General features: G+C 55.1%; 2 protein-coding genes across 3 annotated transcripts in view; both read right to left on the reverse strand.

Moving 5' to 3' along the window:
- Nucleotides 1-215: 215 nt before the first annotated feature.
- Nucleotides 216-17,588, reverse strand: HHATL (hedgehog acyltransferase like). Of its 2 annotated transcripts, XM_020872395.2 has the most exons (13): nt 14,506-14,627; nt 9,337-9,609; nt 7,499-7,617; nt 7,009-7,076; nt 6,360-6,473; nt 5,914-6,108; nt 5,351-5,560; nt 4,960-5,131; nt 4,305-4,449; nt 4,148-4,183; nt 1,168-1,369; nt 627-768; nt 216-446 (listed from the first exon to the last, which is right to left on the reverse strand). In XM_020872395.2, exons 3-13 carry the CDS (start codon nt 7,602-7,604, stop codon nt 322-324), a joined length of 1,515 nt encoding a protein of 504 aa, XP_020728054.2. In that variant the 5' UTR covers nt 7,605-7,617; nt 9,337-9,609; nt 14,506-14,627; the 3' UTR covers nt 216-321. The 2 variants fall into 2 exon arrangements, with proteins under 2 accessions (XP_020728054.2, XP_070311615.1); XM_070455514.1 differs by lacking the exons at nt 9,337-9,609; nt 14,506-14,627 and adding an exon at nt 17,507-17,588.
- CCDC13 (coiled-coil domain containing 13) overlaps nt 10,938-23,307 on the reverse strand; it is a 36,868-nt gene continuing 24,498 nt past the window's right edge. Inside the window, exons 13-16 of the mRNA XM_020872392.2 lie at nt 22,407-22,529; nt 17,507-17,661; nt 15,399-15,513; nt 10,938-14,809 (exon numbers count right to left, since the gene is read on the reverse strand). Of these exons, the coding sequence (XP_020728051.2) occupies nt 14,650-14,809; nt 15,399-15,513; nt 17,507-17,661; nt 22,407-22,529 (553 nt within the window). The 3' untranslated portion in view covers nt 10,938-14,649. The remainder of the gene's footprint in view (nt 14,810-15,398; nt 15,514-17,506; nt 17,662-22,406; nt 22,530-23,307) is intronic.

Here is a 23,307-nt window from a genome sequence, read left to right on the forward strand (position 1 = left end):
TCCAAGCAGCAGTGACCAGGTGGTTTAAAGACCTGGGGCTTCTTGTGTTCAGCTGCTGGGCTGCCAAGGTCGGTGGCCTCTGCCCTCCACGTGTGTCTCCTACACACTCTGTGTGCGCCGAGAGTTTGAGCCCCCTCCCTGGACCTCCAGCTCCTCATCTGGCCTGGACAGGGAGCTAGGAGACCACGGGAGGAAGGGGAAGGGAATGGCCAAACCACGGTAGAAAAGTCTTTTATTCTATCAGTCCAGGCCCCATCTGGCCTGGCCTGGACCAGGGCCCAGAAAGAGCTGAGCAGAACCCATCCCTCTTCCCCTCCACCCCTACTCGAGCTTCTCTTTGTCCTGCTTCTGCTCCTCCTCCAGAGCCAGGGTTCGCTCTCGCTCCTTCACCAGTTGGACACCACAGTAGGTGACAAACAGGATGGCCAGCGTGGTCTGGGGGAACCCTGGGTGGGGAACAGGTCATGGGTCCTAGGAGCAGAGCCCCCCTCCCCCGTGACTCTTCTCTCCCCACTTGACTGCCCCCTCCCTGTTGGGTCCTTGAGGAATTGCAGTGGGGTGGGGACATTTCAGGTCACGATTCTCGAAGTGGACACAGGGCACATTCTATATCCACTGTCCCTCACCTGAGAGCAGCAGGCGCTGGACGACCAGCTCTGTGAACTCAGGGCTGTTCAGGCTTACAAGGTTGTACATGACGATGGCCCAGAAGTTCATGGCCCCAAAGACGGCTCGGACCCTGCGGGACATCTGCTCTGACAGAGAGGTCTGCTTGGTCCAGGAAAACATTGGCAGTGAGGCAAGAGGCCCAGGGGAAAAGAGGATACAATGAGTCAGAGGCCTTGCCCACATGGCCACAGGATCCTAGGATATGCCCGTGTCTCTGAGACTCACAGGCCAGCTCTCCCTCTTTGTTAAACATGGGAAACTGCACCCTGGAGAGAGGACACAACCTGATCAACACAGCTAGCGCCAGGCGCCCCCACCCTGCAGAAGGTAAGGGAGGGCCAGATACCCACAGGAGGAGTCATTGCCCTCATGACCAGGAGGGTGGTGGTAGGAAAGTTCTGGACTGAGAGTCAAGTGTGGCTGGAAGACTCCAGAGGTCAGTAGTGCCACCTACTCCAGGGCCCCAGCCAACCCCAGCCCCAGTCCTTCCCTGCTCACCTCAATTTGCGCTAGGGGCTCCATCTCTGCCAGCTTCTGTACCCAGAGCTCAAAATTGAGCCCAAAGCAGTTAAGGCATGACCACAGGTAGACAACATCACAAGGTCCAAGCCACAGAGTGGTGATGGCAAATGTGGCTATGGTGGCCCCCAGCTCTGGGATCACTGCAGAGTGCTGCCCACCAATGTGGTCATACACATACCTGCAGGAAAGGTGGAAAAAGGGGCCGGTGGGAGGGTGAGAGGTGGGCAAAGGATACACGAAGTGGGGCAGCTTCCTCAACACTATCATCTGGGGCATATTCAACATCCTGGGCCTCAGGTGGCTGCTCCTCTTCTATCCAGCTTCAAAATATGGAGGGCTCAGCCTTGAACATCCCGTCCTCTCTAGCTACCTTCCTTCTTCAAGTGATCTCATCCACACCCAAGACTCTGAATGCCATCTCTATGCTGATGAGCCCCAAATGTATCTCCTGACTCATAAATCCAACTGTTACCAGACACCTCATGTGAATGACGGACTCCCTCATCCCTGCCCAAACCTGCCTCATTCCCATCTCAGCTAATGACACCACCATCCATTCCGTTGCTGCCAGAACTCTTCGTGCCCTCTTGGATTCTCAATTCCCCTCTCCACTCACATCCAAGTGAGCAAATTCTACAGCCTCCACTCAGTCCTGAGCACTGCTCATGCCTCCAGTAACACCACTTGAGTCCAGGCGATCATCTCCTCTTACACAGATTATTGCAGGGACCTAAGCTATCTCCCTGCTTCTGCCTCTGCCGTCTACTGTCCACTGTCCACACAGCAGCTTCTGTTGTTTAGCTGCTCAGTTGCATCCAACTCTCTGCGACCCCATGGACTGCAGCATGCCAGGCTTCCCTGTCAAGGCAGGTCTTTTAAGAGTGTAACCCAGATTACCTCACTTCCACAATTATACCCTCCCTCAATAGCTCCTCATTACAGTTAAACTCAACCACCTTCCTATGGCTAGAAGATCCCACGTTGTCTGGTTTCTGCCTCCCTCCCTGACCTCATCACCCACCATTCTCCGCCTCGTTCACTGTGCTTTCTCCTTACCAGTCTTTCTGACGCTCAGAGACACACAGCTGGTTCCTGTCTTGAAGCCTTTGTACCTATTTTTCTCTCTGCCTGGAAATCTGTCCTCCACATTCATTCAAGTCTCAGTTCATCTCACAGAGGCCTGCCTGGACCCCAACTAAAGAAGAGTCTATCCCATTACATTCTTTTATTTTCTTCATAACACTTACCACTCTCTAAAATTATCTTTCTCTCTCTCTCTCTCTTTTTTTTTTTACCTGTTTATGGTCTGTTTCTCCCCACTAGACTGTAACTACCATGAGTTCAGGGTCTTTGCCATGTTCACAACTGTATCCCCAGAGCCTCGAACAGTGAGTGCCTGGCACACAGTAGATAGATACTCAATAAATATTTGTTAAATAAATTTGGTTGAAGACCTGTTGCATAGCTAGTATCTCTGTTACTTGACCTCATTTCCAATGACTTCTTCTCCACTCCCATGGCCACACCCCAACTTTTTCACCACTTCTTTTACTTCTTCCTGATTTCCATCCTTCACCCAGCCCCACTAGGGACTGATCTGACTCCCTAGTTCCACTTCTTCAATCTCATTGACTCCCCCTACCTTCCTCATCTCCTGATGCCATTCTATTTTTACCACCCTTCTTAACAGGCTTATATTCAATGAGTCATCATCACAAATAACCTAAAAACCCTTCTCCCTCACTTCTTCTTTCTCACCCATCTGGGAAAGCCCAAATCACCCATTTCCTCCTCACCTTCACCCTAGAAACTAAACCCTGATGGGAAGAATCCCACACCTTGTCATATTAGAATCCATAAACCCACCACCTCCCACACTATCTGGGCTGTCAGTGTCCAAGTTTCTTTAGTCAGTTCTTCTCCCAGGCTCTGCAGTGCTACTCCACCTTCATCTCTCCGGCAGGTATGAGTGGGTGTGCGGTGATCTAAGCAAGGGAGGCACATAGAAGCTGCCGCCCTCCATCCCCAAACAAACAGCTCTCAGCAGATGACCTTGTTTCACAGAGAAAATCGAAGCCTTCAGGAGGAATCCCTCACCTTTCCACACTCACCCACCATTCTTCTACATCCACACTGGCTTTTCTTCCTCCTCCTTGTCCTGAAGCCAGACCTCTGCCTGGCACTGGTTCCATTGCCTCTTCCCTTCTCAGGAACCTCCCTCCATCAATCACCCCTCTATCCTACATTGCCGACTTCTTCCCCTCTACTGAATAATTCCTCTCAGCACCCAAGTATGTCTCATTATTTCTTGTCTTTAAAACACCTACTTCTCCCTTCAGCCATTCCTATGTGTCCCCTTTCAGTGCCAAGCTTCTTCCAGGGGTTGTCCACGTCGGAACTCCCCTGCAGCTCCTCAGTGCCCCACCCCCAACTTTCCCTCTCCTCCCCTGCCCCTGTGTCTCCCGGGAAACGCTGAAAACCTGCAGGCAACCAACACTCATGCTCAGTCTCTGGCTTCAGCAGCATCCAACCTGCTTGCCCCCACTATGCCAGAATGGGCTTCCCTTAGCTTCCAGGGTGTCCCATGATCCTGACTTTTCTCCTGCTCCTCTGACACTCCTTTTAGGCCCTTCTGCCAGCTCCGCCTTCTCCCTTCAACTAGAGTCCTTCCTAGCACACGACTTCCTGGGAGTCATCACCCCCTCCTTCCTGATGCCCTCAATCCGGGGTCAAGTCCTGTCCAGGCTGCCCTGCTGTGTGTCTCCACTCCACCGTTCTCTCACCTCCAGGGTCCTACCCACGTCCAAACCCCCATCTTTCACTTAAACCTCCTCACTCCCACCTTGCTTCCTCTGGCCCAGGGGGTGACCTTTGAAATCGTGGACCCATCTGGACAAGGCCCTACTCAGACACCTGGGGGATGGCTGTGACATCCCCCCACCCCACGCCAACTCACTTGCAAAGCCAGTCATTGATGCCACGGTCAAAGTGTCTGTAGGAGGAGAAGAGAGCAGACAGGTGTAAATCGGCCAGGCGCCCAGCTCTGGAGCATGGGGGAAGAGGCTAAGGGAAGGTGGGGATACCGGGGGCGTGTCCCCGGACCTCTCACTCACGTCTCTGCGAAGACATAGAGCGCTGTGATGCACTTGGGAGGCTGGGGCGGGTCCAGATGGTCGAGGCGCGCAACGGTGTTGACGACTCCGAAGAGGACAGCCGCCTTCACCCAGTCGTACACCAGGTTTGAGTAGGCTAGGCCAGCTGCGGACAGAGGGTCGTTACTGCCTGGGGGCCGTCACATTGGCATCCCCTCCCGCCCCTCACCCTGCCCCGGGCCTTCCCAAATCCAGCGTGGTAGATGAGCCCAGCCTTTACCTACGGAAAATTACCAGCTCCTGGGGCGGTCCTTGCGCGCGGACCGCCCCCACGAGGCTCCGCCCCCACGGAGGTCCCGCCCCCTCTACGGAGGTCCCGCCCCACTTCCGAGGGCGGGGCTGGCCCTGGGGAGATGCTGTCTGGCTGTGGAAATCGGCCCTAGGCCCCAAGTGGAGTGGGGCGCCCTCTGTAGGATACCCCTCCGGGCCTCACAGGGCAAGCCTACCTCCAAGTCCCGCGCATTTCAAACAGCAAAGCCCCGCTCCCCCACCCTTCCTTAGATGCTGCCGCGGCTATGACTCCGCCGCTGTCGGGGGTGGGGTGGGGTGCGGGCTGAGGTCGGTTCTGAAATGGCTGCCCACCCCCGTCCCTCTGCTGGGCCCGGCGCGCACCCACCGAGGGCGCTGTCCGGGAGACGGTTGACGAACTTGAGGTCACTGGGGATGGTGAGGATGTAGAAGAAGTGGAAGAAGACGTCCACGGCCAAGATGGCTACCACGCTGAGTCCTGCTTGGGCCCTGATGCGCCACAGCTCGCCCTCTGGCCGCACGGGCTCCACCTGGCTCACCTGAGGGGACGCCAAGTGTCTGAGCGGGGAGGCCAGCCCTGCCTGCGGGAGGAGCCCTGTCTGAATGGTGAGTCACCAACTGTCGGGACCTGAGGGTGAGGGGAGACGCCGCTTCATCCCGGCTGCCCCGAGTGTGGAGACCAGGCCCCTCTGGCAGTCATGGTGGGGGAAAGGGCCCTAGTCCTGTCTTGGGGGCCCACAGGGTGTCCGTCCCCTCACCTGAGCGTGGAAGCGATCAAAGGTCATGATGGGTCCGAAGAAGAAGAAAGGCAGGTAGAAATTGTACTTGAGCAGGTCGGCTAGGGAGTAGCGGCGGTCAGGGTGGGCACAGCTCTCCAGCGCGAAACTGGTGCAACGCAGCACCGTGAAACCGCTGCCCCCGTGAAACAGCACCTCTTGAAGATCAAAAGTCCCTGTTACAAACCCGCTCTGGATGGGAGAGAACAGGCCGTCGGCTCACCAGGATGCCCCTTGTCTCTGGGAAGCCCATCCCGCTTCCAGCAGGGGCCCAGCCTGGTCCTGCCCTCTCCCTCTGCCGGTGCAAGTCAGCACTGGCCGCCCAGCACCAGTTAAGTGCTGGGGTAGAGCCGGACATGTATGCTGAGGTGGAGGTGACTGCCTCATGGGCCAGACATGCTGTGTAATCAAAGGGTTGAAGACAGGTGGGAAAGTGAAAGACATGCTTGGGGAGACTCTGGAGGCCAAGGTTTTGGATGTAGTAAGATGTTTGGGGTCTGGTCCCTGCACCCTCCACCCCTGCCCTGCCCTGCCCCAGCACACACCTGCCAGGAAATGAGGGGGTCCAGCTTGAAAGAGGCAAGGCTGGCCAGGCCGACGCCAAGACAGAGCCAGGGCTGGCCAAAGAGTGAGACAACATAGAGGCCCACACAGTGGCCAAGCAGCAGCAGCAGGTACCAAGGGCCCATGATGCCCACCACGGCCAGGGCCCCATACACAGCGTACATCCAGGAGCGGAGCTGTGGACAGGGGAAGTGTGAATGTGAAAGTGTTAGTTGCTCAGTTGTGTCTCTTTGCAACCCCACGGACTGTAGTCCGCCAGGCTCCTGTCTGTGGAATTCTCCAGGCAGGAATATTGGAGTGGGTTGCCACTGGAGAAGGCTTCAGTTACCTCTTCAAGTAAATGGAAGTGGGACCCCAGGATGGCCTTCCCACAACCCTTATGAGGGGAAAGGGAGGGGGAGGCTGGGGTGGCTCAGGTCCAGCTCACCTGGGGGGCAATCATTGTGCAGAGTTTAGCAAATAGCACGTGTCCGGAGAGGGTGAAGATGATGACATTGCGGAAGGAGGTGAACCACATGACCCATTCGAAGTCAGCCACATCCTGGGGCAGGTCCCGGCAGGTTAAGTTGGGGTGGAGGCAGAGTGGGCTGGTCAGGGTCCCAGCACCTTCCCCGCTCCCAGAGCCTTCTTATACATTAGAGGAGAGCAGTGGCGGAAGGTCCCTGCCTTCCCCTCTTGTGGCAAGTACCCGGAAGATAGGTTGAGAGGAATGAGGGGCACTGTATGGGCTGCCCTGCTCCTCAGAGCTCCCCCTCTGCCCAGCACCTTGCCTGACATTCTACCATTATTGCAGTGTTCTGGGGAGGATGGTGCTGGAGGCCCTGCTGAAGCATGCCTCGAGTTGTTTCTTAAATGAGCAGGGTCTGGGAGACTTGATGTGACCCCAGGAGGACAGAGGAGGGACCACTGGAGGAATTGAGGCTGCTAAAATTCAAGCCAGGGACCCTCCCCACTGAGAGCCCTCTTGTTATGTGGGACCATTGGGAACAGGGGAGAGTCAAGCAAGGTTTGGGACGGGAAAGGTGTGCCAGGGATCAGGGACCCCGGTCAGGTACCCCGAGGTGTGGGGAACCTACCATCTTCCGACCAATGTACTCCCAGCCGGGTCTCACAGACTCCCGGAAAGCCTTCCTGTGGGCCCCATCTGAGAACAGAGTGTGGCCTCAGGGAGGGGTCCCTTCACACCCATACCTGCTTCTATAGCAAGGCTGATGCCACCCTAGGGAGAGGAGAGAAGGTCTGGGTCTCTCTCTGCCTTTGATTCTCTCTAGGTCTCGCTGTGTGTCTGGGGCCAGGTCTCTGTATTCCCGAGTGTCTGAGCCTCTCTGTTTCTGTCGCTCTGGCTCTGGCTCTGTCCAGGTGTCTGTTGATTCTTCGGCATTTGAATCTCCCTATGATTGCATTTGGCTCAACACCCCCCCACCCCGACCCCTTCCCTGCTCAGGGCCTAGGGACTACCCTTGAGTCTGGGGCTTCTTAAGTTTCTACCTTGCTGGGCAGAGAAACTTGCTGAGAACCCCAGGGGAAGAAGGGTCCCACCCCTTTGCCCCTGGGCCCAGCTGTTACCTTGTGAGGCCTCAAGGAGGCCCCGGCCAGCGTAGGCTAGGGCCCCACTCAGCACCAGGGAGTACAGGCCTAGCTCTGCCGCGGGCAATGCTGTCTTGATGCCCATAGCCTGGATGGCGCTGAGGGAGAAAGATCCGGTGAGGACCCTGAACCCCCCCAGCACTGCCTCGTGCAGTTCTTGGTCCCTCACTGAGATGGTAGGGATCCCACTCTGAAGAGAAACTGCCTTTCCTGCCCCTTGGGGACCTCATACCATCCTTCCCCCCCACCTATCTCCCGCTCCTCCCAGGCCCCCTACCACCTGGTGCCCCATCCTAGCTGCCACTCTAGCTCCCGCCCTTCCCCCCGAAGGCTCTTGAAAGCATTCTGTTCACTCTCAGCCTGCCTTCTTCACCTTCATTCACTCCGCCATACCTTTCAGGTGGACCGGTCCCCACCCTCTGCTCAAACTGCTCCTCCAAGGTCTCAGATGATTTTCACGTGGAGAAATTCCCTCTGCATCACCTCCGTTGTATTTCTGGCCCCCAGGGTCTGCACTCCTCTCAGTAAATCTCCCACAGTTTCCGACAAAACCCCACCCCCTCGGGGCACCCTTCTGTGATTCCCTACCTGCTCCTGAGCTGCCTTTACTTCTCAGGACCTTCCCAGGTCCTGCCCTAGCACCGAGCCTCCATCCCTCTCATTCAGCCTCTAGCTTCTCACTGACCCCCATTACCTCACCCAGCCCCTGAGCCTCAGCCTGCCACCCCCGTGGCCACACCGGCCCACTCTCTCAGTGCTCTGTGTATTCAGGCCCTGGAAGCTGGCTGGAGGAGTGCTATTTGAAGAGGTGCCCTGGAGTAGTGGGTGTGGGGCTAGGCTGGCCCAGGCAGACACCAGGGAGTGTGCTGGCCCCTGCCCAAGGTGCTGACCAGTCTTAGGCTTAGGGTGAGCCTGGCCACTCCCTCCTGCCAGGGCCTAGCTCATCCCCAGGAGTCCTTCTGGGTCATCTCTGGGACCTCAGTTAGAGCCTGTGCCCTCTGTATCCTGCTCCAACCTAAACCAGGACCTTCCCAGGGGCCCTGTGGGTGACAGGCTCAGGGCCCAAATTAAAGGGAGGAACGTGTCTAGACATCTTTTCGGTCTGGGCTGAGCAAGAGGGTGGCTGGCATAGCCCTGTCTCCTGCCCCAGATCCTCTCCCAAACCTCCCTCACCATTTCTGAAACCAGCTCCTCTGGGCCGCTAAAATCAGCATTCTCCCTGTTGCAGTGATGGAGGGGTCATGGACCAGAGAGGGGCAGGGACCTGTCAAGGTCACACAGTGGACCAGGGACGGGATTGAGTGGTCTCAGTGAGCCCCCTGGAGTCCCTAATTGGAGAAGCCAATCTGTTGCCCCTGCCACTACCAGGGGGCTGCCCGACCTGACTTCTCCACTTCCGGCCTGAGGGCTGAGGCACCTTCTCATGGGCCGGGTGGGGGTAGGGAGGCCCTGAGGATCGGGTTAATGGAGCAGAAGCTTGAAACCGGAGCACGGTGAAGAGCCTGCGAAATAGCTTTGTCAGCTGCCTCCCACTCGCCACTTTCCAATTTTAGCTCCCCATGGCCGGTGCCGGGTATCCCCAGTGAGGCCTGTGTGAGCGCGGCCGTGCTGGCCCCCAGCCTGGGACCTCTCCTGAAGGACCCCCGGACCTGGGCCCGCCAGTGGACAAAGGAGTGCCCCCTGCCCGCTGACCTGCCCGCCTCAGGTACACCTGGAGTAAAGCTGGCTTGGAGCCTGAGGTTTGGGATGAGGAACCTGGGGTGGGTTCCTTGGGTCTCAAGGACCCTGAGGTGGCTGCATCCCTGGCAGGCACTGACCTTGAGGCAGCTGTGAGGGACCCTGGCACACTGCCCACCTCGGGGCTCCGGGGTCCTGCGTCCGACCGTGCGACCGTCCGATCAGCTGGGCTCTGGGGCCACGGTGGGGTGTGTCCAGCCCTGGGGTCCCCACCCCCTCGAGGCTGTGATCGGTGAGTGGTGACAGCGGGAGGAGGGGGGAAGGAGGAGGGCAGGGAGGAGGTGGCCTTCCTGGAGCGGAGCTGAGCGAGGTGGAGCAGAGCCGAGTGCTGCAGAGCTGCTGGCCACAGGGAGCTGCAGGGAGGATGGGGGGGCAGAGGGGGTGCCACTGGCATCGGCTCCCACCGGGACACCTGGGCCTGTCTTCAACCTGCCTTCCCTGGTCCATAGAGCCTGTGTCTCCCTCTCACTGCTCGCCGGGACGCCCCTCTTCCAGGAAGCCTTCCAGGTGGCCCCTGCTGACTTCTGCAGGCTTGTGAGCTCTGCCCTGCCTTGCCACACTCACACCATGCACACGCTTTGATGGTCAGCTGCATGAATTTCGGCACACACTTTTACGTGTGAATTCTCAGGGCACCCCCACCTAGCCCCCTGTCCTGGTCCAGTTTAGCATGCAGAGTCCTGCCTGGCCAGGCATCAGTGCAGGGGCGGAGGACTTAGTGGCCCAGTGGAACTGGAACTGACAAGAGAGATGTGAACCCCCTACCCTGACCCTGTCCCACGGGGAGCTGCCTAGGTGGAGGGGTGCCAGCAGGTCCTCAAGTGTAGGCACTCTCTCCATGCAGGATGGAGGCAGACCGCAGTGCTCCGAACCAACTGGGACCCCTCTGGGGGAGACAGGACCCTCATTCTGGGAAGGGGTAGCCAAGGCCTCAAACCAGCCAACCTGATACAGAGGGGTATCCTGAGGGCCACTCTACCCCGGCTCCAGCACCCAGTGGGTCAGACGGATACATGAGTGGATGCCGGACCCGAGAGTTCCCTGCTGGGGCGTGTGCCAGGGTCCCTCACAGCCTCCTTAAGGCCAGTGCCACCCAGTGATCCAGCCACTCTGGGATCCTCTGGGGTGAGGATCTCAGTCTGTGAGGGCCTGTGTGTGCACGTGCAAGGAGGGGCAGAGTTGGGGGGCAGAAGGAGCTGTGTGGTGGTCATTCATCCAGGATAGGTCCTGGAGCCCATGCTGATCCCCTGACCCCCGTCACAGGCTTAGCTGAGACTAGAGGGGGGAGGGGTGCTCTCCTCCGTCTGCCCCCAGCAGGGGCACTTCCAGGGCCTGAGCAAGGTGGCAGGAGAAGGTCCCCTACCTTCCCATAATGTCTTAAGGCGACAAGCTGCCTCCCAGCACACACTCCCCAGAGTGACACAGAGGCCGGTGTGGCTGGTCCCTGACTCTGAGGAAGCGGTGATTCCTGCCCTGTCAGGGCTGGGTGGGGGCTCCAGTCATGGATCATAGGTGCTAGAGGAGGCCAGCATCAGGCAAGGGTGCCTAAGCCAGGCTGAGGGGGTTAGGGCTGGCTTCCTGGAGGAGGTGGGACACCTGAACAGAATCCCGACGTAGAGGCAGTGATGGTTAGAGGAGAAACAAGTTAATCACGGTAGCCAGGCATGGTTGTAAGACTGTACATGGTTTAACTCTTTTTAATGTCACCACAATCCCTTGGGAAGGGGTGGTTACCATTTTTCCTAGTTGACAGAAAAGGAAACTGACGTACGAGGAGGTTAGAATCAGCTGTTGGGCCAACTGCATAAGCTTCTGGAACTGGTTGCCCTGCATGGGCAGGAACCCGGCACACCCACACCCGTGCTGGCTGAGACCAGCCTGGGCCAGCCATCCAGCTGGTGCCCTTGTAAGGCTCAAAGAGAATGACTCTGGGGAGCAGATGGGGTGGTCTGGCTTCACCATTAAGAACCCAGGTGCAGCTGGGCTGACTTGAGCCTGAGCTCCTCCTTGCTGGCGATCTACTTCTCTGAGCCTCAGATGGGCATCTGTAAATGGGCACCCTGCCGGCCCTGACCTCACTGGGTCAGGGGATTTGACGACTCCCTCCATGGCCAGGGCCTGGCTCACTGGACTGCTCATAGAGAGAAGCTCTTAAGAGAGGTGGTGACCCCTCTCTCGTTCCAGAGGCCCGGACAGGCAGCACTCACACGCAGCAGGAGGTCCACCAGGCAAGCCCTGTCGGGAGCTTGGATGGGGTGGACGGCAGGTGGGTGGAGGGCTAGGGAGGCCTCTTGGACCTCGGGTTAGACAGCCTGAGGCCAGCTCTTCCCTGCCTGAGGGGTGCCAAGGGGAGGGTGCCTGGCACCCACAAAACAAGGGGCAGGAAGTGACTGACTTAAGAGCAGCAAGGGCCACTGGGAAAGATGGGTAGGGGGCCAATTCTCTCAAGTGTCAGAGTCCTTTTTATTTGTTTCTGGTTGCTGCTTATAGTAAAAATTTGGGGAAAGTATGTGTGTGTGGTATGTTGTTTATGGCATGTGTATGTGTGTGTGTGTGTGTAAGGCTCAGGGACTGTAGGAGATAGGGTATATGTGCAGGCAGAGCCTGTGAAGATGGAGCGGGTGGGCAGATGCTTCCTTGTATGGTGGCTGTGGTCTCGCTGGAGGAGGGGTATGGAGGCCCGGAGGAGTCCTCCAGAGGGCCAGGGGCAGTGGAATGTATTTGGGGCTTGAATCAGCCTGAGCCAGACTGCAACCTTATTCAGCTCAGCTCTGGTGCCCCAGAGGCCCCCACAGGGACAGTGGCCAAGCCACACCCATGACCCAACCAGGTGTCACCTGTCAGTGTTGGAACCTGAGCACCCAGGCCCACAGCCCAAGGTGTGGCCAGGGACAGTCCTCACGTGAGGCCTCTCCATCCTTGGCCTCTTTGTTTGTTGCACTCTCCAGGCACCTGTCTCCTATTCCCACCACTGTGTGGCTCTGGGCAGGGACCTCAGTGTCCCCATCTGTGAGAGGAAAGTCCAGCCCACTGGCTGCCCACTTGCCTGAGGGCTAGGGAGGTCCTCCTCAGGGACAGGCACTGCTGCTCAGGGCACTCACCTGGACAGACCAGGTTGGTCCACTCCCCACCCAGCCCACCTGAGTTAGATCCTTCAGGGCCCCGTCCTTGTCCCTTTTGACAACACTTTCTTCTTCTGGGCCTTCCCCTTCCACCCTCTCCCACCCATACCTCAGGGAGAGCAGAAGGATGGCCCCTGTCCCACTCAGACCTGGGCAATGAGCCTGGAAGCTAGAGGGATGGTGGGAGGCTCTGAGGTGCGGTTTTCTGTCTCTGCCTCCCTCCATCCCGCCCTACCTTTTCCTGCTCCATCAGGGCCCTCCGTTTCCCATGCCTCTTTGACCAGACCAACAGCTCTCTAAAGGCAGCAGCAACAAGTCAGGTTCACCTCTGGGCCCCTAACAGGCCTGGAGAGGCTGGCATGCTCTTGGCCTTCAGTGACTACTTGACGGCCAGCTGGCTGGGTACTTGGTGGCTTGGGAATCTGTCTCCCCAGCTGGTCTGGGGCTTCCAGGATCTCAGGGGCCGAGTCTGCCTTACCCGGCGCCCCCTTACCTGGGGCAGAGGAGCTGCCCGACAAGTATTTGTGGAACTAATAGAGGAGATACTGAGGGCTGACATTTATTGAGTGCTTACTGTGTACCAGCCACTGCGCCAGCACTTGGCACCTTTTAATTCAGGGAGTCCTGAAGAGGGATTCTGCTGGGGGAGTGGAGTAGACCTTTAAGCTAGCCCCTCCACGTGTGTGTGTGTGTGTGTGTGTGTGTGTGTGTGTGTGTGTGTAGAGGTAGATGTACATTCCTGCTAAAGAAGACCAGTCACTTGTGTCACTTGTGCAGTGACTCACATAGGCGGCGTACATACTGTGAAACCCCCCCCCTCAGGGAAAGCCATCCACAGCTTCCTGGACCCTGTCTCTTGGAGCCCTTCTTCAAGGATGGGGCTGAGGAGGGAGTCCATGCTGGCCCCCCTACTCGGAGTCTCAACCCTGCCATGGGGTGACAGGTCTAGAGACCTCAGCAAGTGTAGTGAAGGCAGTCAGGATGAAGGGCCCCTCAGGTTTCCTGGGAAGGAAGTTTTTCTCTGATGCCACTTGAAGGGAAATGGCCAGGCAGGACCTATGAGTCTGGAGTCAGCACCATCTGTTGGCACATGTGTATACATATGATTCATACTCCCGAGTCCAGGGATTTGTGTGTGTGTGTGTCTTTGTGTGGGCCCGTGTGAGCAGAGATGTGGCTGCCCTCCATGGAGCCACCCCTCCCCATGACAGTAACTGCAGTGGAGGGGGTGACCCTGTGGCAGTCACAGAGGGGCCTGGAGCTCTCCTGCAGCAGCGCTCCCAGCTCAGCCCTGTGCCGTGGGGAGGGAGGTACACTCTTCCTTTGCCTGGACCCACTGCCTCAAAATCTTCCTGCTGGCCTCGCCTCTGCCCTCTGCCGCCAGTGCCCACCAGCTGCAGCCTTTGGGAAGCAAAAAGAGGTGCCTCTTGGAGCAGCTGGTGGGGGGCAGAGCTGCCCAGCAGTGGGTAGCACGCCCACCCGGGGTAATCAGCTCAAGGAGGCCCAGGCTTTTAGAGGCCCTGGCTTTTGGAGGCATGCAGACCAGGGTTAAATATTAGCTCTGTGTCTTTCCATGAGCCTCAGTTTCTCCATCTGTAAAACAGAGTGACAACCCCCTGGGTTATTGGAGATCTTGATGGGGGTCAGGTTTACACAGTAGATGCCCACTCACTGGGATCTGCAATGATCATGAAAATAATCATTATTATTACACACCTGAGGGTCTGAATCTAAGGAAGAACCCTAAGGTGTGGGTCGACAAGATGACTAGGAGCATAGTGGCCCCCAAGTCTGCAGAGGGAGGGATGCCCACAGATGGAGCCCTGGCTTGGGATTGGCACTGGGCTATGAGGATGCTCTGGTGAGGGAGATGGAGTGTGGCTGGGTGGCTGGGGGATGCTCCCAGCCCAGAGCCCTCTGCATCCTCCTGCACATGTGGAGCTCTGTGGGCCTGCAGGGGACAGGGGCAGTGAGCACCTGCCCAAGGGACTGCATCTGTCCGTCCACAGCTGGCTTCTCATCCCAGAGCTCTTGCTGATGCTGACAGGGTGTCAGTCTCCTTCCCTGCTGTGGCTAAGCATGCCCAGGGATATTGCCCTCCTGCCATGGGATATTGGCTCTGGTCACCTTTGAAGCACCTCTTCTGGCAGAAGGGGCCCAGATGGCTGTTTCAGGTTGGCTTCCAGGAGCAGATGGAGTCCTCAGATAGAGCCTCGTCCTCTCAAGGCCTAAGGCTGCCCTGTCCAGCCAGGCTGACACTGGGCTGCCATCCTAGTGCTTGTCTGCTTTCTGCTGCCGCAGGGCCTGCAGGAAAACCCCTTTCACCTGGTCCAGGGTCTCATGGTACATTCGGAAGTCCTCCTCCTTTCCCTGCAGGGCATTGCCTAGGGCTGCCTTCAGCATTTCATTCTCCTCCACCTGGATGGCCAACCTGGACCACACAGAGAGAGGGCTCAGCATGGCTGAGCTGGCACATGTGAACATGTGTGCATGTTTGCAAAGGGCCCTGGGGCTGCCAGCACAGCTGTTCTTCACACTCAGGGTACTCTCTGACCAGTCCCCTCCTCTCAGGGACCCTTGGGGAATAATACCATATGGGATTCCTCTCTGGGCCCACTCAGAGCTGCTGGGCCTAGTATCTAGAATCTCCCCAAAATGTTGATTGCCTCAAGGCATGAGTATTAATTTATAGAGGTTCCCCTTTCTTCCTTTCCCACCACTGCATTTGACCTTAAAAAGTTTAAGTTGAATGAGAAAAGTGGGTTCAGTAACCCACACATGATAAAGCTTTTCTTGGGACCAGATCTTTAGTCATAGTTGGGTGTCTCTGCCCCCTGATGGCCAGCCGCTGAATTGCAGGCCTAGAACCCAGGACCTTGCAGGACCAGCCTTCTGGCCAAATAGAAGTCAGGGGGGAAAAAAATAAAGAAGTCAGGGGGGAAGCGATGTGGTCCCTCTGCCTGTCAGAGCACCTCCACCCATGCAACATCACCCTTTCCAGAAGAAGGGGCAGGGGGCACCTGGTGGTCAGCTCCTCCATCTGGGATTCAATGGGCACGCTGGAGAGCTGGGTGGAAGATGGGTCCTTCCTCTCACTTTCGCTCGGGTGGTGCCTGGTGTTTGAGGTAGGCAGACCTGTGGGGCAGCAGTGGCCACTTTCTGTGATGAGACCATGGCCCTGTGTTAGCATCCCCCCCCCCCCCCAACCCCCAACTGTCCACTTCCTGTTTTTTTCCACTTTTTGAAACATTATGCCTCCTTCAGGGTATAGGCTGCCTCCCTCCAGGCCCTGCTTTGTACTGAGATGGCTCCTCTTGTTAATGTTTCCATGTTGGCATTTTACAAGTTTCTGGAAGTCAGCTGGGCCTGAGGTCTGGCCTGCAGGTTGGGTCTGAGTCTAGGCGGTCATCGGACCTGATGCTCTCTTACCATTGGGCCCCTCACCCCCAGCTCTATCCATACATATAGGGGATCCAGGGTGGCTGGGTGCAGGGGACAAAGAGTGCTCAGAAAAAGAAATCAGGGCCCACCTGGTGGGGAACTCGAGTACTATCACAGTATCAGAAAACCTCTGTGCTGAATAAGACCTCAGGGGCGGCATGGTGCAGGGTAAATCACCTGACATCAGCAGCCCTGGCTTTTACCTCCTGCTGTGTGACCCCAGGTAAACCATCAACCTCTCTGAGCTGGTTTCCTCACCTGTTTTGTGAGGAGAATAGTTCTTGCCTCCAGAGCACCATGAGGCCACAGTGAATGCACATCTGGCCCTCAAGGCCTGTGTGATGGAACCACCTCCTCAGCACTTCATGACTTCCCTACCTCACTTCATACTCCACTCCCCATGCTGTAGTCTCACTGCCTCCAAGCCTCCAGCCATGTACCCATCTCAGGGCCTTTGCACTTGTTCTTCCCACTGGTATCTATGCCACATTCCCACCCCGTTCTGCTGTCTTTGCTCAGATGTCAGCTCATCAGTTAGGGTGACTGCTCCACAGAAATCAGCTGCTCTCCGTACCTCCTGTCCTCTTCCTCTGCTGTGAGCCACAGCACCTGCTTCCATCTAACCTACCATCCTTTGCTGGTTTGTTTATTGTTCTCTTCCCCACTGGCATGGAACTGCCACAAGGGACCACATTTCACAATCAGGCTTCCTATTGTATACGTGAAGGGGTGTGCTGTGCCCCCCAGAGGGGTAGTGCTTCTCCCAGGTCACAGGCAGCATACACAGAAGCCACATGGTCACTTTCTCTCCAGGCAGTTGCCCCTTTCTTGTCCAGGCAGTGCCAAAGTAGTTTTCTTACTGTGGCTTAGCCCTCCCTAGTTGGGAGCTCGGCTGCCTGGCAGGAGGTAAGTCCAAGGTCAGGAGACACTACATCCTAAGGGACCTGTTCCTGAGAGCTCAGCAGAGCTAAGCCCTGTAGTCCTTCCCCAGCCTGTACTCTCAGCAGCTCCTGGAAGGCCCTGGAGTCTTGGCTCTGCTGGTGGGAAAGGGTTTTCCTCCCTCTCTGTGCCCTACTTCTGGCACGTCCTACAGTGTTCTGATCTCACCTTCCCTGGGAAAAAAAGATCTACGTGTCCTTGGCTGGGGGAGGGGTACTGCGGTGTTGAGAGGCAGGGAAGTGGGGACAAAAGTCCACGCCAGAAGCTGGAGGGGTTGGGATAGAGATATCAGAGAGAGGCAGATCCATCATCTCCACACTGAAGATTCTCCCTCCCCAGAAATGGCTTCTGGCTCTGGCATCTTAGCACCCCCACTTCCCCCGCCCCACAAGATGCTGCTGCTTGTGGTCCAGAGACTGTACCTTAAGAACCACTGTGTTAGAGCCACAGAACTGAACTTCTAGTTTAGGACACCTAGACTTCCCTCTGCAGCTGGTGTGGTCACGTGACTAGGGTCTGGCCAATGGGATGGAAGCAGAAGTGACCTGAGGAACCTCAGGGTCCTGCCCTTGGAAGCTGAGGGGCTCAGGACAGAGGCCAGAGCCAGTCAGCAGCCCCTCCACCAGGGTAGAGCTCAGCCTGCCTCTGCTGCTGCATGTCCTCTCCCCCTGGCCCCCCATTCAGAACCAGGAGCCCCAGAACACCATCAGCCCATGTGGTCCTGGGCTGGCCCCACCCCCAGCCCTACCTGTTTTGCTCCTGGGGGCCGCTCTCTGAGAGGCTGACATCCTGCCCGGCTCTAGGCGCATCTTCTCCAGGTGCTGCTCCAGCACCACGGCGCGGTGCCGCTCCTCTTGCAGCCTCCTCTCTGACTCCAGAAGCTTGCTGTTCCTCTCCTCCACCCTGGTGATGAGAGAACAAGGGTCACCATACTCCCTGGCACCCACCTGCTCAGACCTGAGAGAGCTGGGCACATCTTACACTGGTGGGCACGGGACTCCATTCTTCCTTATTTTTATTGCAGTAACATACATATGTGCATTTAAAAATCATATAGTTCTCTCTAAGCCTTAAAATGGAAAAAAAAATGCAGCCTCTTCCCACCATTCCTCACTCCCAATTCCTGCTCTCCAGAAGCAACCACTTACACCACTTTTAGCTGTTCTTTCACTACTGCCATATTTCTACAGATGCTTATGCTGCTATTTTTTAAGGCTTAAATATAATCTTATGAGTATATCTTATGCAACATGAGATTTAAGTTTTATTTTAGTATTTTCTCCTCACCAAACAGAATCACCTCACCACCTTGCAATGTAGTTATATTACCATTATTGGGGGCTGAATGAATGTTAGGTGGCATATTTGTTTTCTATTGCTGCTGTAACAAATTACCACAGACTTAGCTTAAAACAATGCAGATTTATCACCCCATGGTTCTGTAAGTCAGAAGTTTAGCAGGTCCTGTTGGTTTCTCTGCTCCAGGTTTTATAAGCCAAAACCAAGGTGTTGGCTGAACTGGGCTCTTACCTGGAGTTTCTAGGAGAGAATCTCCTTCTAGGCTTGTCCACGTTGTTGGAAGGCTTCGGTTCCAGTTGAAGGACTGAAATCCCTGTTTCCTGTTGGTTTGTTGGCTGGGTGACTTTCAACTTTTAGAGACTACTGGGCCCCCTCCATCTCCAAGGCCAGCCGTGTACCCTTTTCATGCTCTGACTCTGACTTTTTCTGTAGCACCTCTCTGTCTGACTCCAGATGGAGAAATTTCTCTGCTTTTAAGGGTTCAAGTGATTAGACTGGGTAATCCAGGATAATCTTCCTGTTTCAGGGTCCATGATGATTATTACATCTGCAGTCTCTTTTGCTATATAATATAAAGTATTCACAGGCACAAGAGTGGGGGTGAAGGACACAGAGAAGAAAATCCTGTCTATCACAGGGGGTTACATTAGGACACTCAAGAGGCAGTATATTCATGATTACCTTTTTTTTGGCCATGTCACACAGCATGTGGGATCTTAGTTCCCCAACCACAGATTTGAACCAGAGTCCTCTACAGTGGAAGCACTCCGAGTCCTGAGCACTAGACTACCAAAGAATTCTGGACATTTTCTTTCTTATTTGCTTGCTTTGCTTAGAGTTAGTGATTGCTTTCTGTTCATTATTATGATTACTTATTATTTTCTATATACTTGTCATGAATTTATGGGCCTTCAAGTCCTTGCTATTTGGTTATTTCACCGAAGGATCTGATTATTATCTCACTGAGTTTGAGGCTATGGTCCTTCTTATGGTGAGGTATGGCATTTCAGCCTTTCGTGATACCAAAGGTTCAGCTAGAAGGCCAGGACTGTTTGAGGTTTCACCCAAGCAAAGGATCACATACACACATCAGTTCAGTTCAGTTCAATTGTTCAGTCGTGTCCGACTCTTTGCGACCCCATGAATCACAGCACGCCAGGCTTCCCTGTCCATCACCAACTCCCAGAGTCTACTCAAACTCATGCCTATCGAGTCGGTGATGCCATCCATCCATCTCATCCTCTGTCGTCCCCTTCTCCTCCTGCCCCCAATCCCTCCCAGCATCAGGGTCTTTTTCCAATGAATCAACTCTTCACATGAGGTGGCCAAAGTACTGGAGTTTCAGCCTCAGCATCAGTCCTTCCAATGAACACCCAGGACTGATTTCCTTTAGGATGGACTGGTTGGATCTCCTTGCAGTCAAATGGACTCTCAAGAGTCTTCTCCAACACCACAGTTCAAAAGCATCAATTTTTTGGTGCTCAGCTTTCTTCACAGTCCAGCTTTCATATCCATACATGACCACTGGAAAAACCATAGCCTTGACCAGATGGACCTTTGTTGGCAAAGTAATGTCTCTGATTTTTAACACGCTATCTAGGTTAGTCATAACTTTCCTTCCAAGGAGTAAGCGTCTTTTAATTTCATGGCTGCAGTCACCATCTGCAGTGATTTTGGAGCCCCCAAAAATAAAGTCTGACACTGTTTGCACTGTTTCCCCATCTATTTGCCATGAAGTGATGGGACCAGATGCCATGATCTTAGTTTTCTGAATGTTGAGCTTTAAGCCAACTTTTTCACTCTCCTCTTTTACTTTCATCAAGAGGCTTTTTAGTTCCTCTTCACTTTCTGCCATAAGGGTGGTGTCATCTGCATATCTGAGGTTATTGATATTTCTCCCGGCAATCTTGATTCCAGCTTGTGCTTCTTCCAGCCCAGCATTTCTCATGATGTACTCTGCATATAAGTTAAATAAGCAGGGTGACAATATACAGCCTTAACGTACTCCTTTTCCTATTTGGAACCAGTCTGTTGTTCCATGTCCAGTTCTAACTGTTCACACATAGACCCATGCAAATCAGAGTGGGAACCTGGAAGTGTAAGAACAGTGTTGGAGGAAGCATTCTTCCCACCTTCCCAGCGTTCTTCTTCCCTTCCTTCAAGAAGGAACAGAATGGTAAAAATTTTGAACAGAATACAACTACCAACACAGAACTGTATGCCAACACATTATACAGCTACTAACACAACCTGTTAGTGTTGTGTTAGTTCCTTGAAACTAACAATGTTAGTTTCAATGTTCCTTGTTATTTTGAATGTTCCTTGAAACTTTATTTGCTGAAGCAAATGACTAAAACAACCTAAAGGTACATCAACAGGGGAAAGACCAAAGGTAACATATTCACACCATGGGATATGGTAGAATATGATGGAATTGTGCTGCTCAACACAGCGGCTGCAGCCTCATGTCCACATATAGCTATTCAAATAAAAAGTCATGAAAATAAAATAAAATGTAAAATTTAGTTCCCCAGAAGGTCTGGGTATCAGCTGAGAGAGAATCACACACGTGTGACTCTGAGAGTGTCTCTTGAATGTTGTACCCTAGGTCTCTCGCCTGCCCCACCCTCACCCCAACCCTGAATGGAGAGGCCCTGGAAGATGAAGCACCACCTGGAAAGGGAGGCGACGTACAGAACAGAGGCGCCGCTACCGAGCTAGCTGAACGGAGCATGTGAGTGATCCGGCTGGCATCACGTGAAGCAGAATTACCTAGGCCGCCCACAGAACAGTAAGAAAGAGTAAATCATGTTTGAGGCCACTAGGTCTGGGATGGTTTGTTAGGCAGCAATAGATAACCGAGTCACCTTGCTTCACACCCACACTGCCCCAGACTCAGGTGTAGCTTAAAGAAAATGGGAGAGAAAGCCATAACTTATGTTTCTTCCATTGGATAGGCTGGAGGCTTGTGCTAGCCATTATATTTCAATGACAGAAAAAGAATCAGTGTTACTTTTTCTCATTTGCTTGAGCAAGTCTGAAATACATACCCTCTCTGTGTGCATACTACTGAAAATAAAACAAAGCTGATTGCCCCTCACTGCTTAGGCAGTTGACATCCCAGCACCTCAGCTCCTTGGGTGACTTACTCCATCTTTTCCTTTGGCAATTTGCCCCTCCTCCATTTAATTTAATGTTTTCTTCTTTTTTGGCTGCAGTGTGTGGCATGTGGGATCTTAGTTTCCTGACCAGGGATCAAACCCATGCCCCCTGCAGTGGAAGCATGAAGCTTTAACCACTGGGCCACCAGGGAAGTCCCAGCCTTCCTCCATTATGTGAGCACCTGGAGGTCCTTCCAGTAAGGGTGTCTGGCCTTTGTCCAGGGTTGACATGTGAGCCACCCAAGGCCAGCTAGACCTTCTCTCCCAGGACCCACTGGCACAAGAACTGAAATCTGCTGGGCCTGCATCATTCTCCTGGCCCAGGAGAGACTACTCCAGGGTTCCTGCTACCAGGATCCCTGGACTTTCTTGGGCTCCTCTTCTGCCCTGCACCTTGGAGTTGGCCAGCGCTTTCCCACACCCTCCTTTCCCTTGACTTAGCCAGAATTGGTTTCTGTTGTCACCAAAGAGCCCTAACTGACATGTGACATGGCCTGTTCAGGGAGAGGCTCAGTGGTATCCTTTATATTTTTCAGTGTGGAGGTCACATGGTTGGGCCGTGTGTTGGCCTGGGCAGCCACAGTTCTTGCCAAAAGTATCACTTGAGCAAGGAACACTGGTTTATCTGAATAGAAATCTGTCAACAACCCCTTAGAGGAAACCAAACCCCCGGTCCGCTACCTCAGGCCACACGCTTCCCTCTCCCAACCAGGAAAGCCTCAGCTCCCCATCTCTCAGTGACCCTTTTCCTCTTTGTTATTTCAGGCCTCAGTCTAGCCTGGAACTTCCTCCCACCACAGCCTGCAGAGACTCGGAGTACAGTGCCATGCTCATCCTAGATCTTTCTTACTGGTGAGTGGACTTGACTGATTTACCCACTTCAGAGAGTCCCCTCCTTGAGACTCTCACCTCACGGCCACATGCGTCCAGCAGTCCTACTGGGGGCACACAGGATGGGGCAGGACACAAGTGTGATGATGGGGCCCCGGGACTGAGGGGCACTCGGGGGCACATGAGATGTGGCTGGGAAGGCTTGGGACCAACTCTGTGGGAACCGAGCTCACCAGTGAGGTGGACCTGGTCACGGACACGGCCTGGCCTCTGTCCAAGAGGGATGCCCCTGGGTCAGGCTGCCCACCACCAGCCCACCTGGGCCCATGAGAGTGTGTCCCTGGCTCCAGACATTACCGTTTCTGCAGGACTGTGACAAACTCGGTGAGCCGGTCGCGCTCCACCTCGGCAGCCTGCCAGAGGGCCTTGAATTCCGTCACCTGTGTCTGCCAGCCTTTTTGTTCAGGGGAGTCCAAGAACCTAGGGACCAGGGTGGGGGCAGAGGTCAGTTAAGGGTTACCTGAAGAGACGCTTATCCCTTTGAGGGTGGGAGGGACTGGAAGGACATTCACAGGTCCTCAAAAGGAACCAGAGAGAAGGAAGACAGTCCAGTCCCTTCTGGCCTCTTCCGCTGGCTTCTTCTCAGGCCTCCATTCCTGGCTCTGCTGAAGTCTCTCAACTTCACTTAGCTGGCTCCAAAGCTAGACCCCACCAGGACTAGAGTTTCATCAGCACCTCTTGTCTACCCAATCCCTGTAGGGGCCTGGAATCAGTCTGAAGCCTTGGAAGCTGACTCTTGGGGACCTGGCGGTACCCTGGGAACCTGTGTGGTGGGGGAACCTGTCCATGCTTCTCAGTGCCAATTGGGCCCAGCTCCTGTCTCCCTGTCAGCCTGTCTTGGCCCTCCTGTATCTCCTGGCATGACCCCAAGCCCAGTCGTCTTTCCTGGGCCCTGGACCCTGGCTTTGTAATTTAGTCAGTTTTCTCCAGCCCTGATCCAGCCCATCTCTGGTTCACTTCTTACCTCTGGACCTTACCTGCTGGCTGGGGTTGGGACCAAAGGGGAGCTCTGCATGCCCCCACCCCAGAGCCCTTGTACAGTGCCAAGCTGCTCTCTGCTTTGCCCTCACCCTTCCTAGGGAGACCCTGGTGAGGCAGACTTGCTCTTCCAGAACCACAGGACATGAGGAGGGCTGGGCTGGGGCCTGGAGCCCAGAAGCTGACTGGCTCCCCTCTCTGGGCCCCAGTCCTCCTGCTG

The sequence above is a fragment of the Odocoileus virginianus genome, chromosome 26 (assembly GCF_023699985.2).
Source record: "Odocoileus virginianus isolate 20LAN1187 ecotype Illinois chromosome 26, Ovbor_1.2, whole genome shotgun sequence".
NCBI classification, from domain to species: Eukaryota; Metazoa; Chordata; class Mammalia; order Artiodactyla; family Cervidae; genus Odocoileus; species Odocoileus virginianus.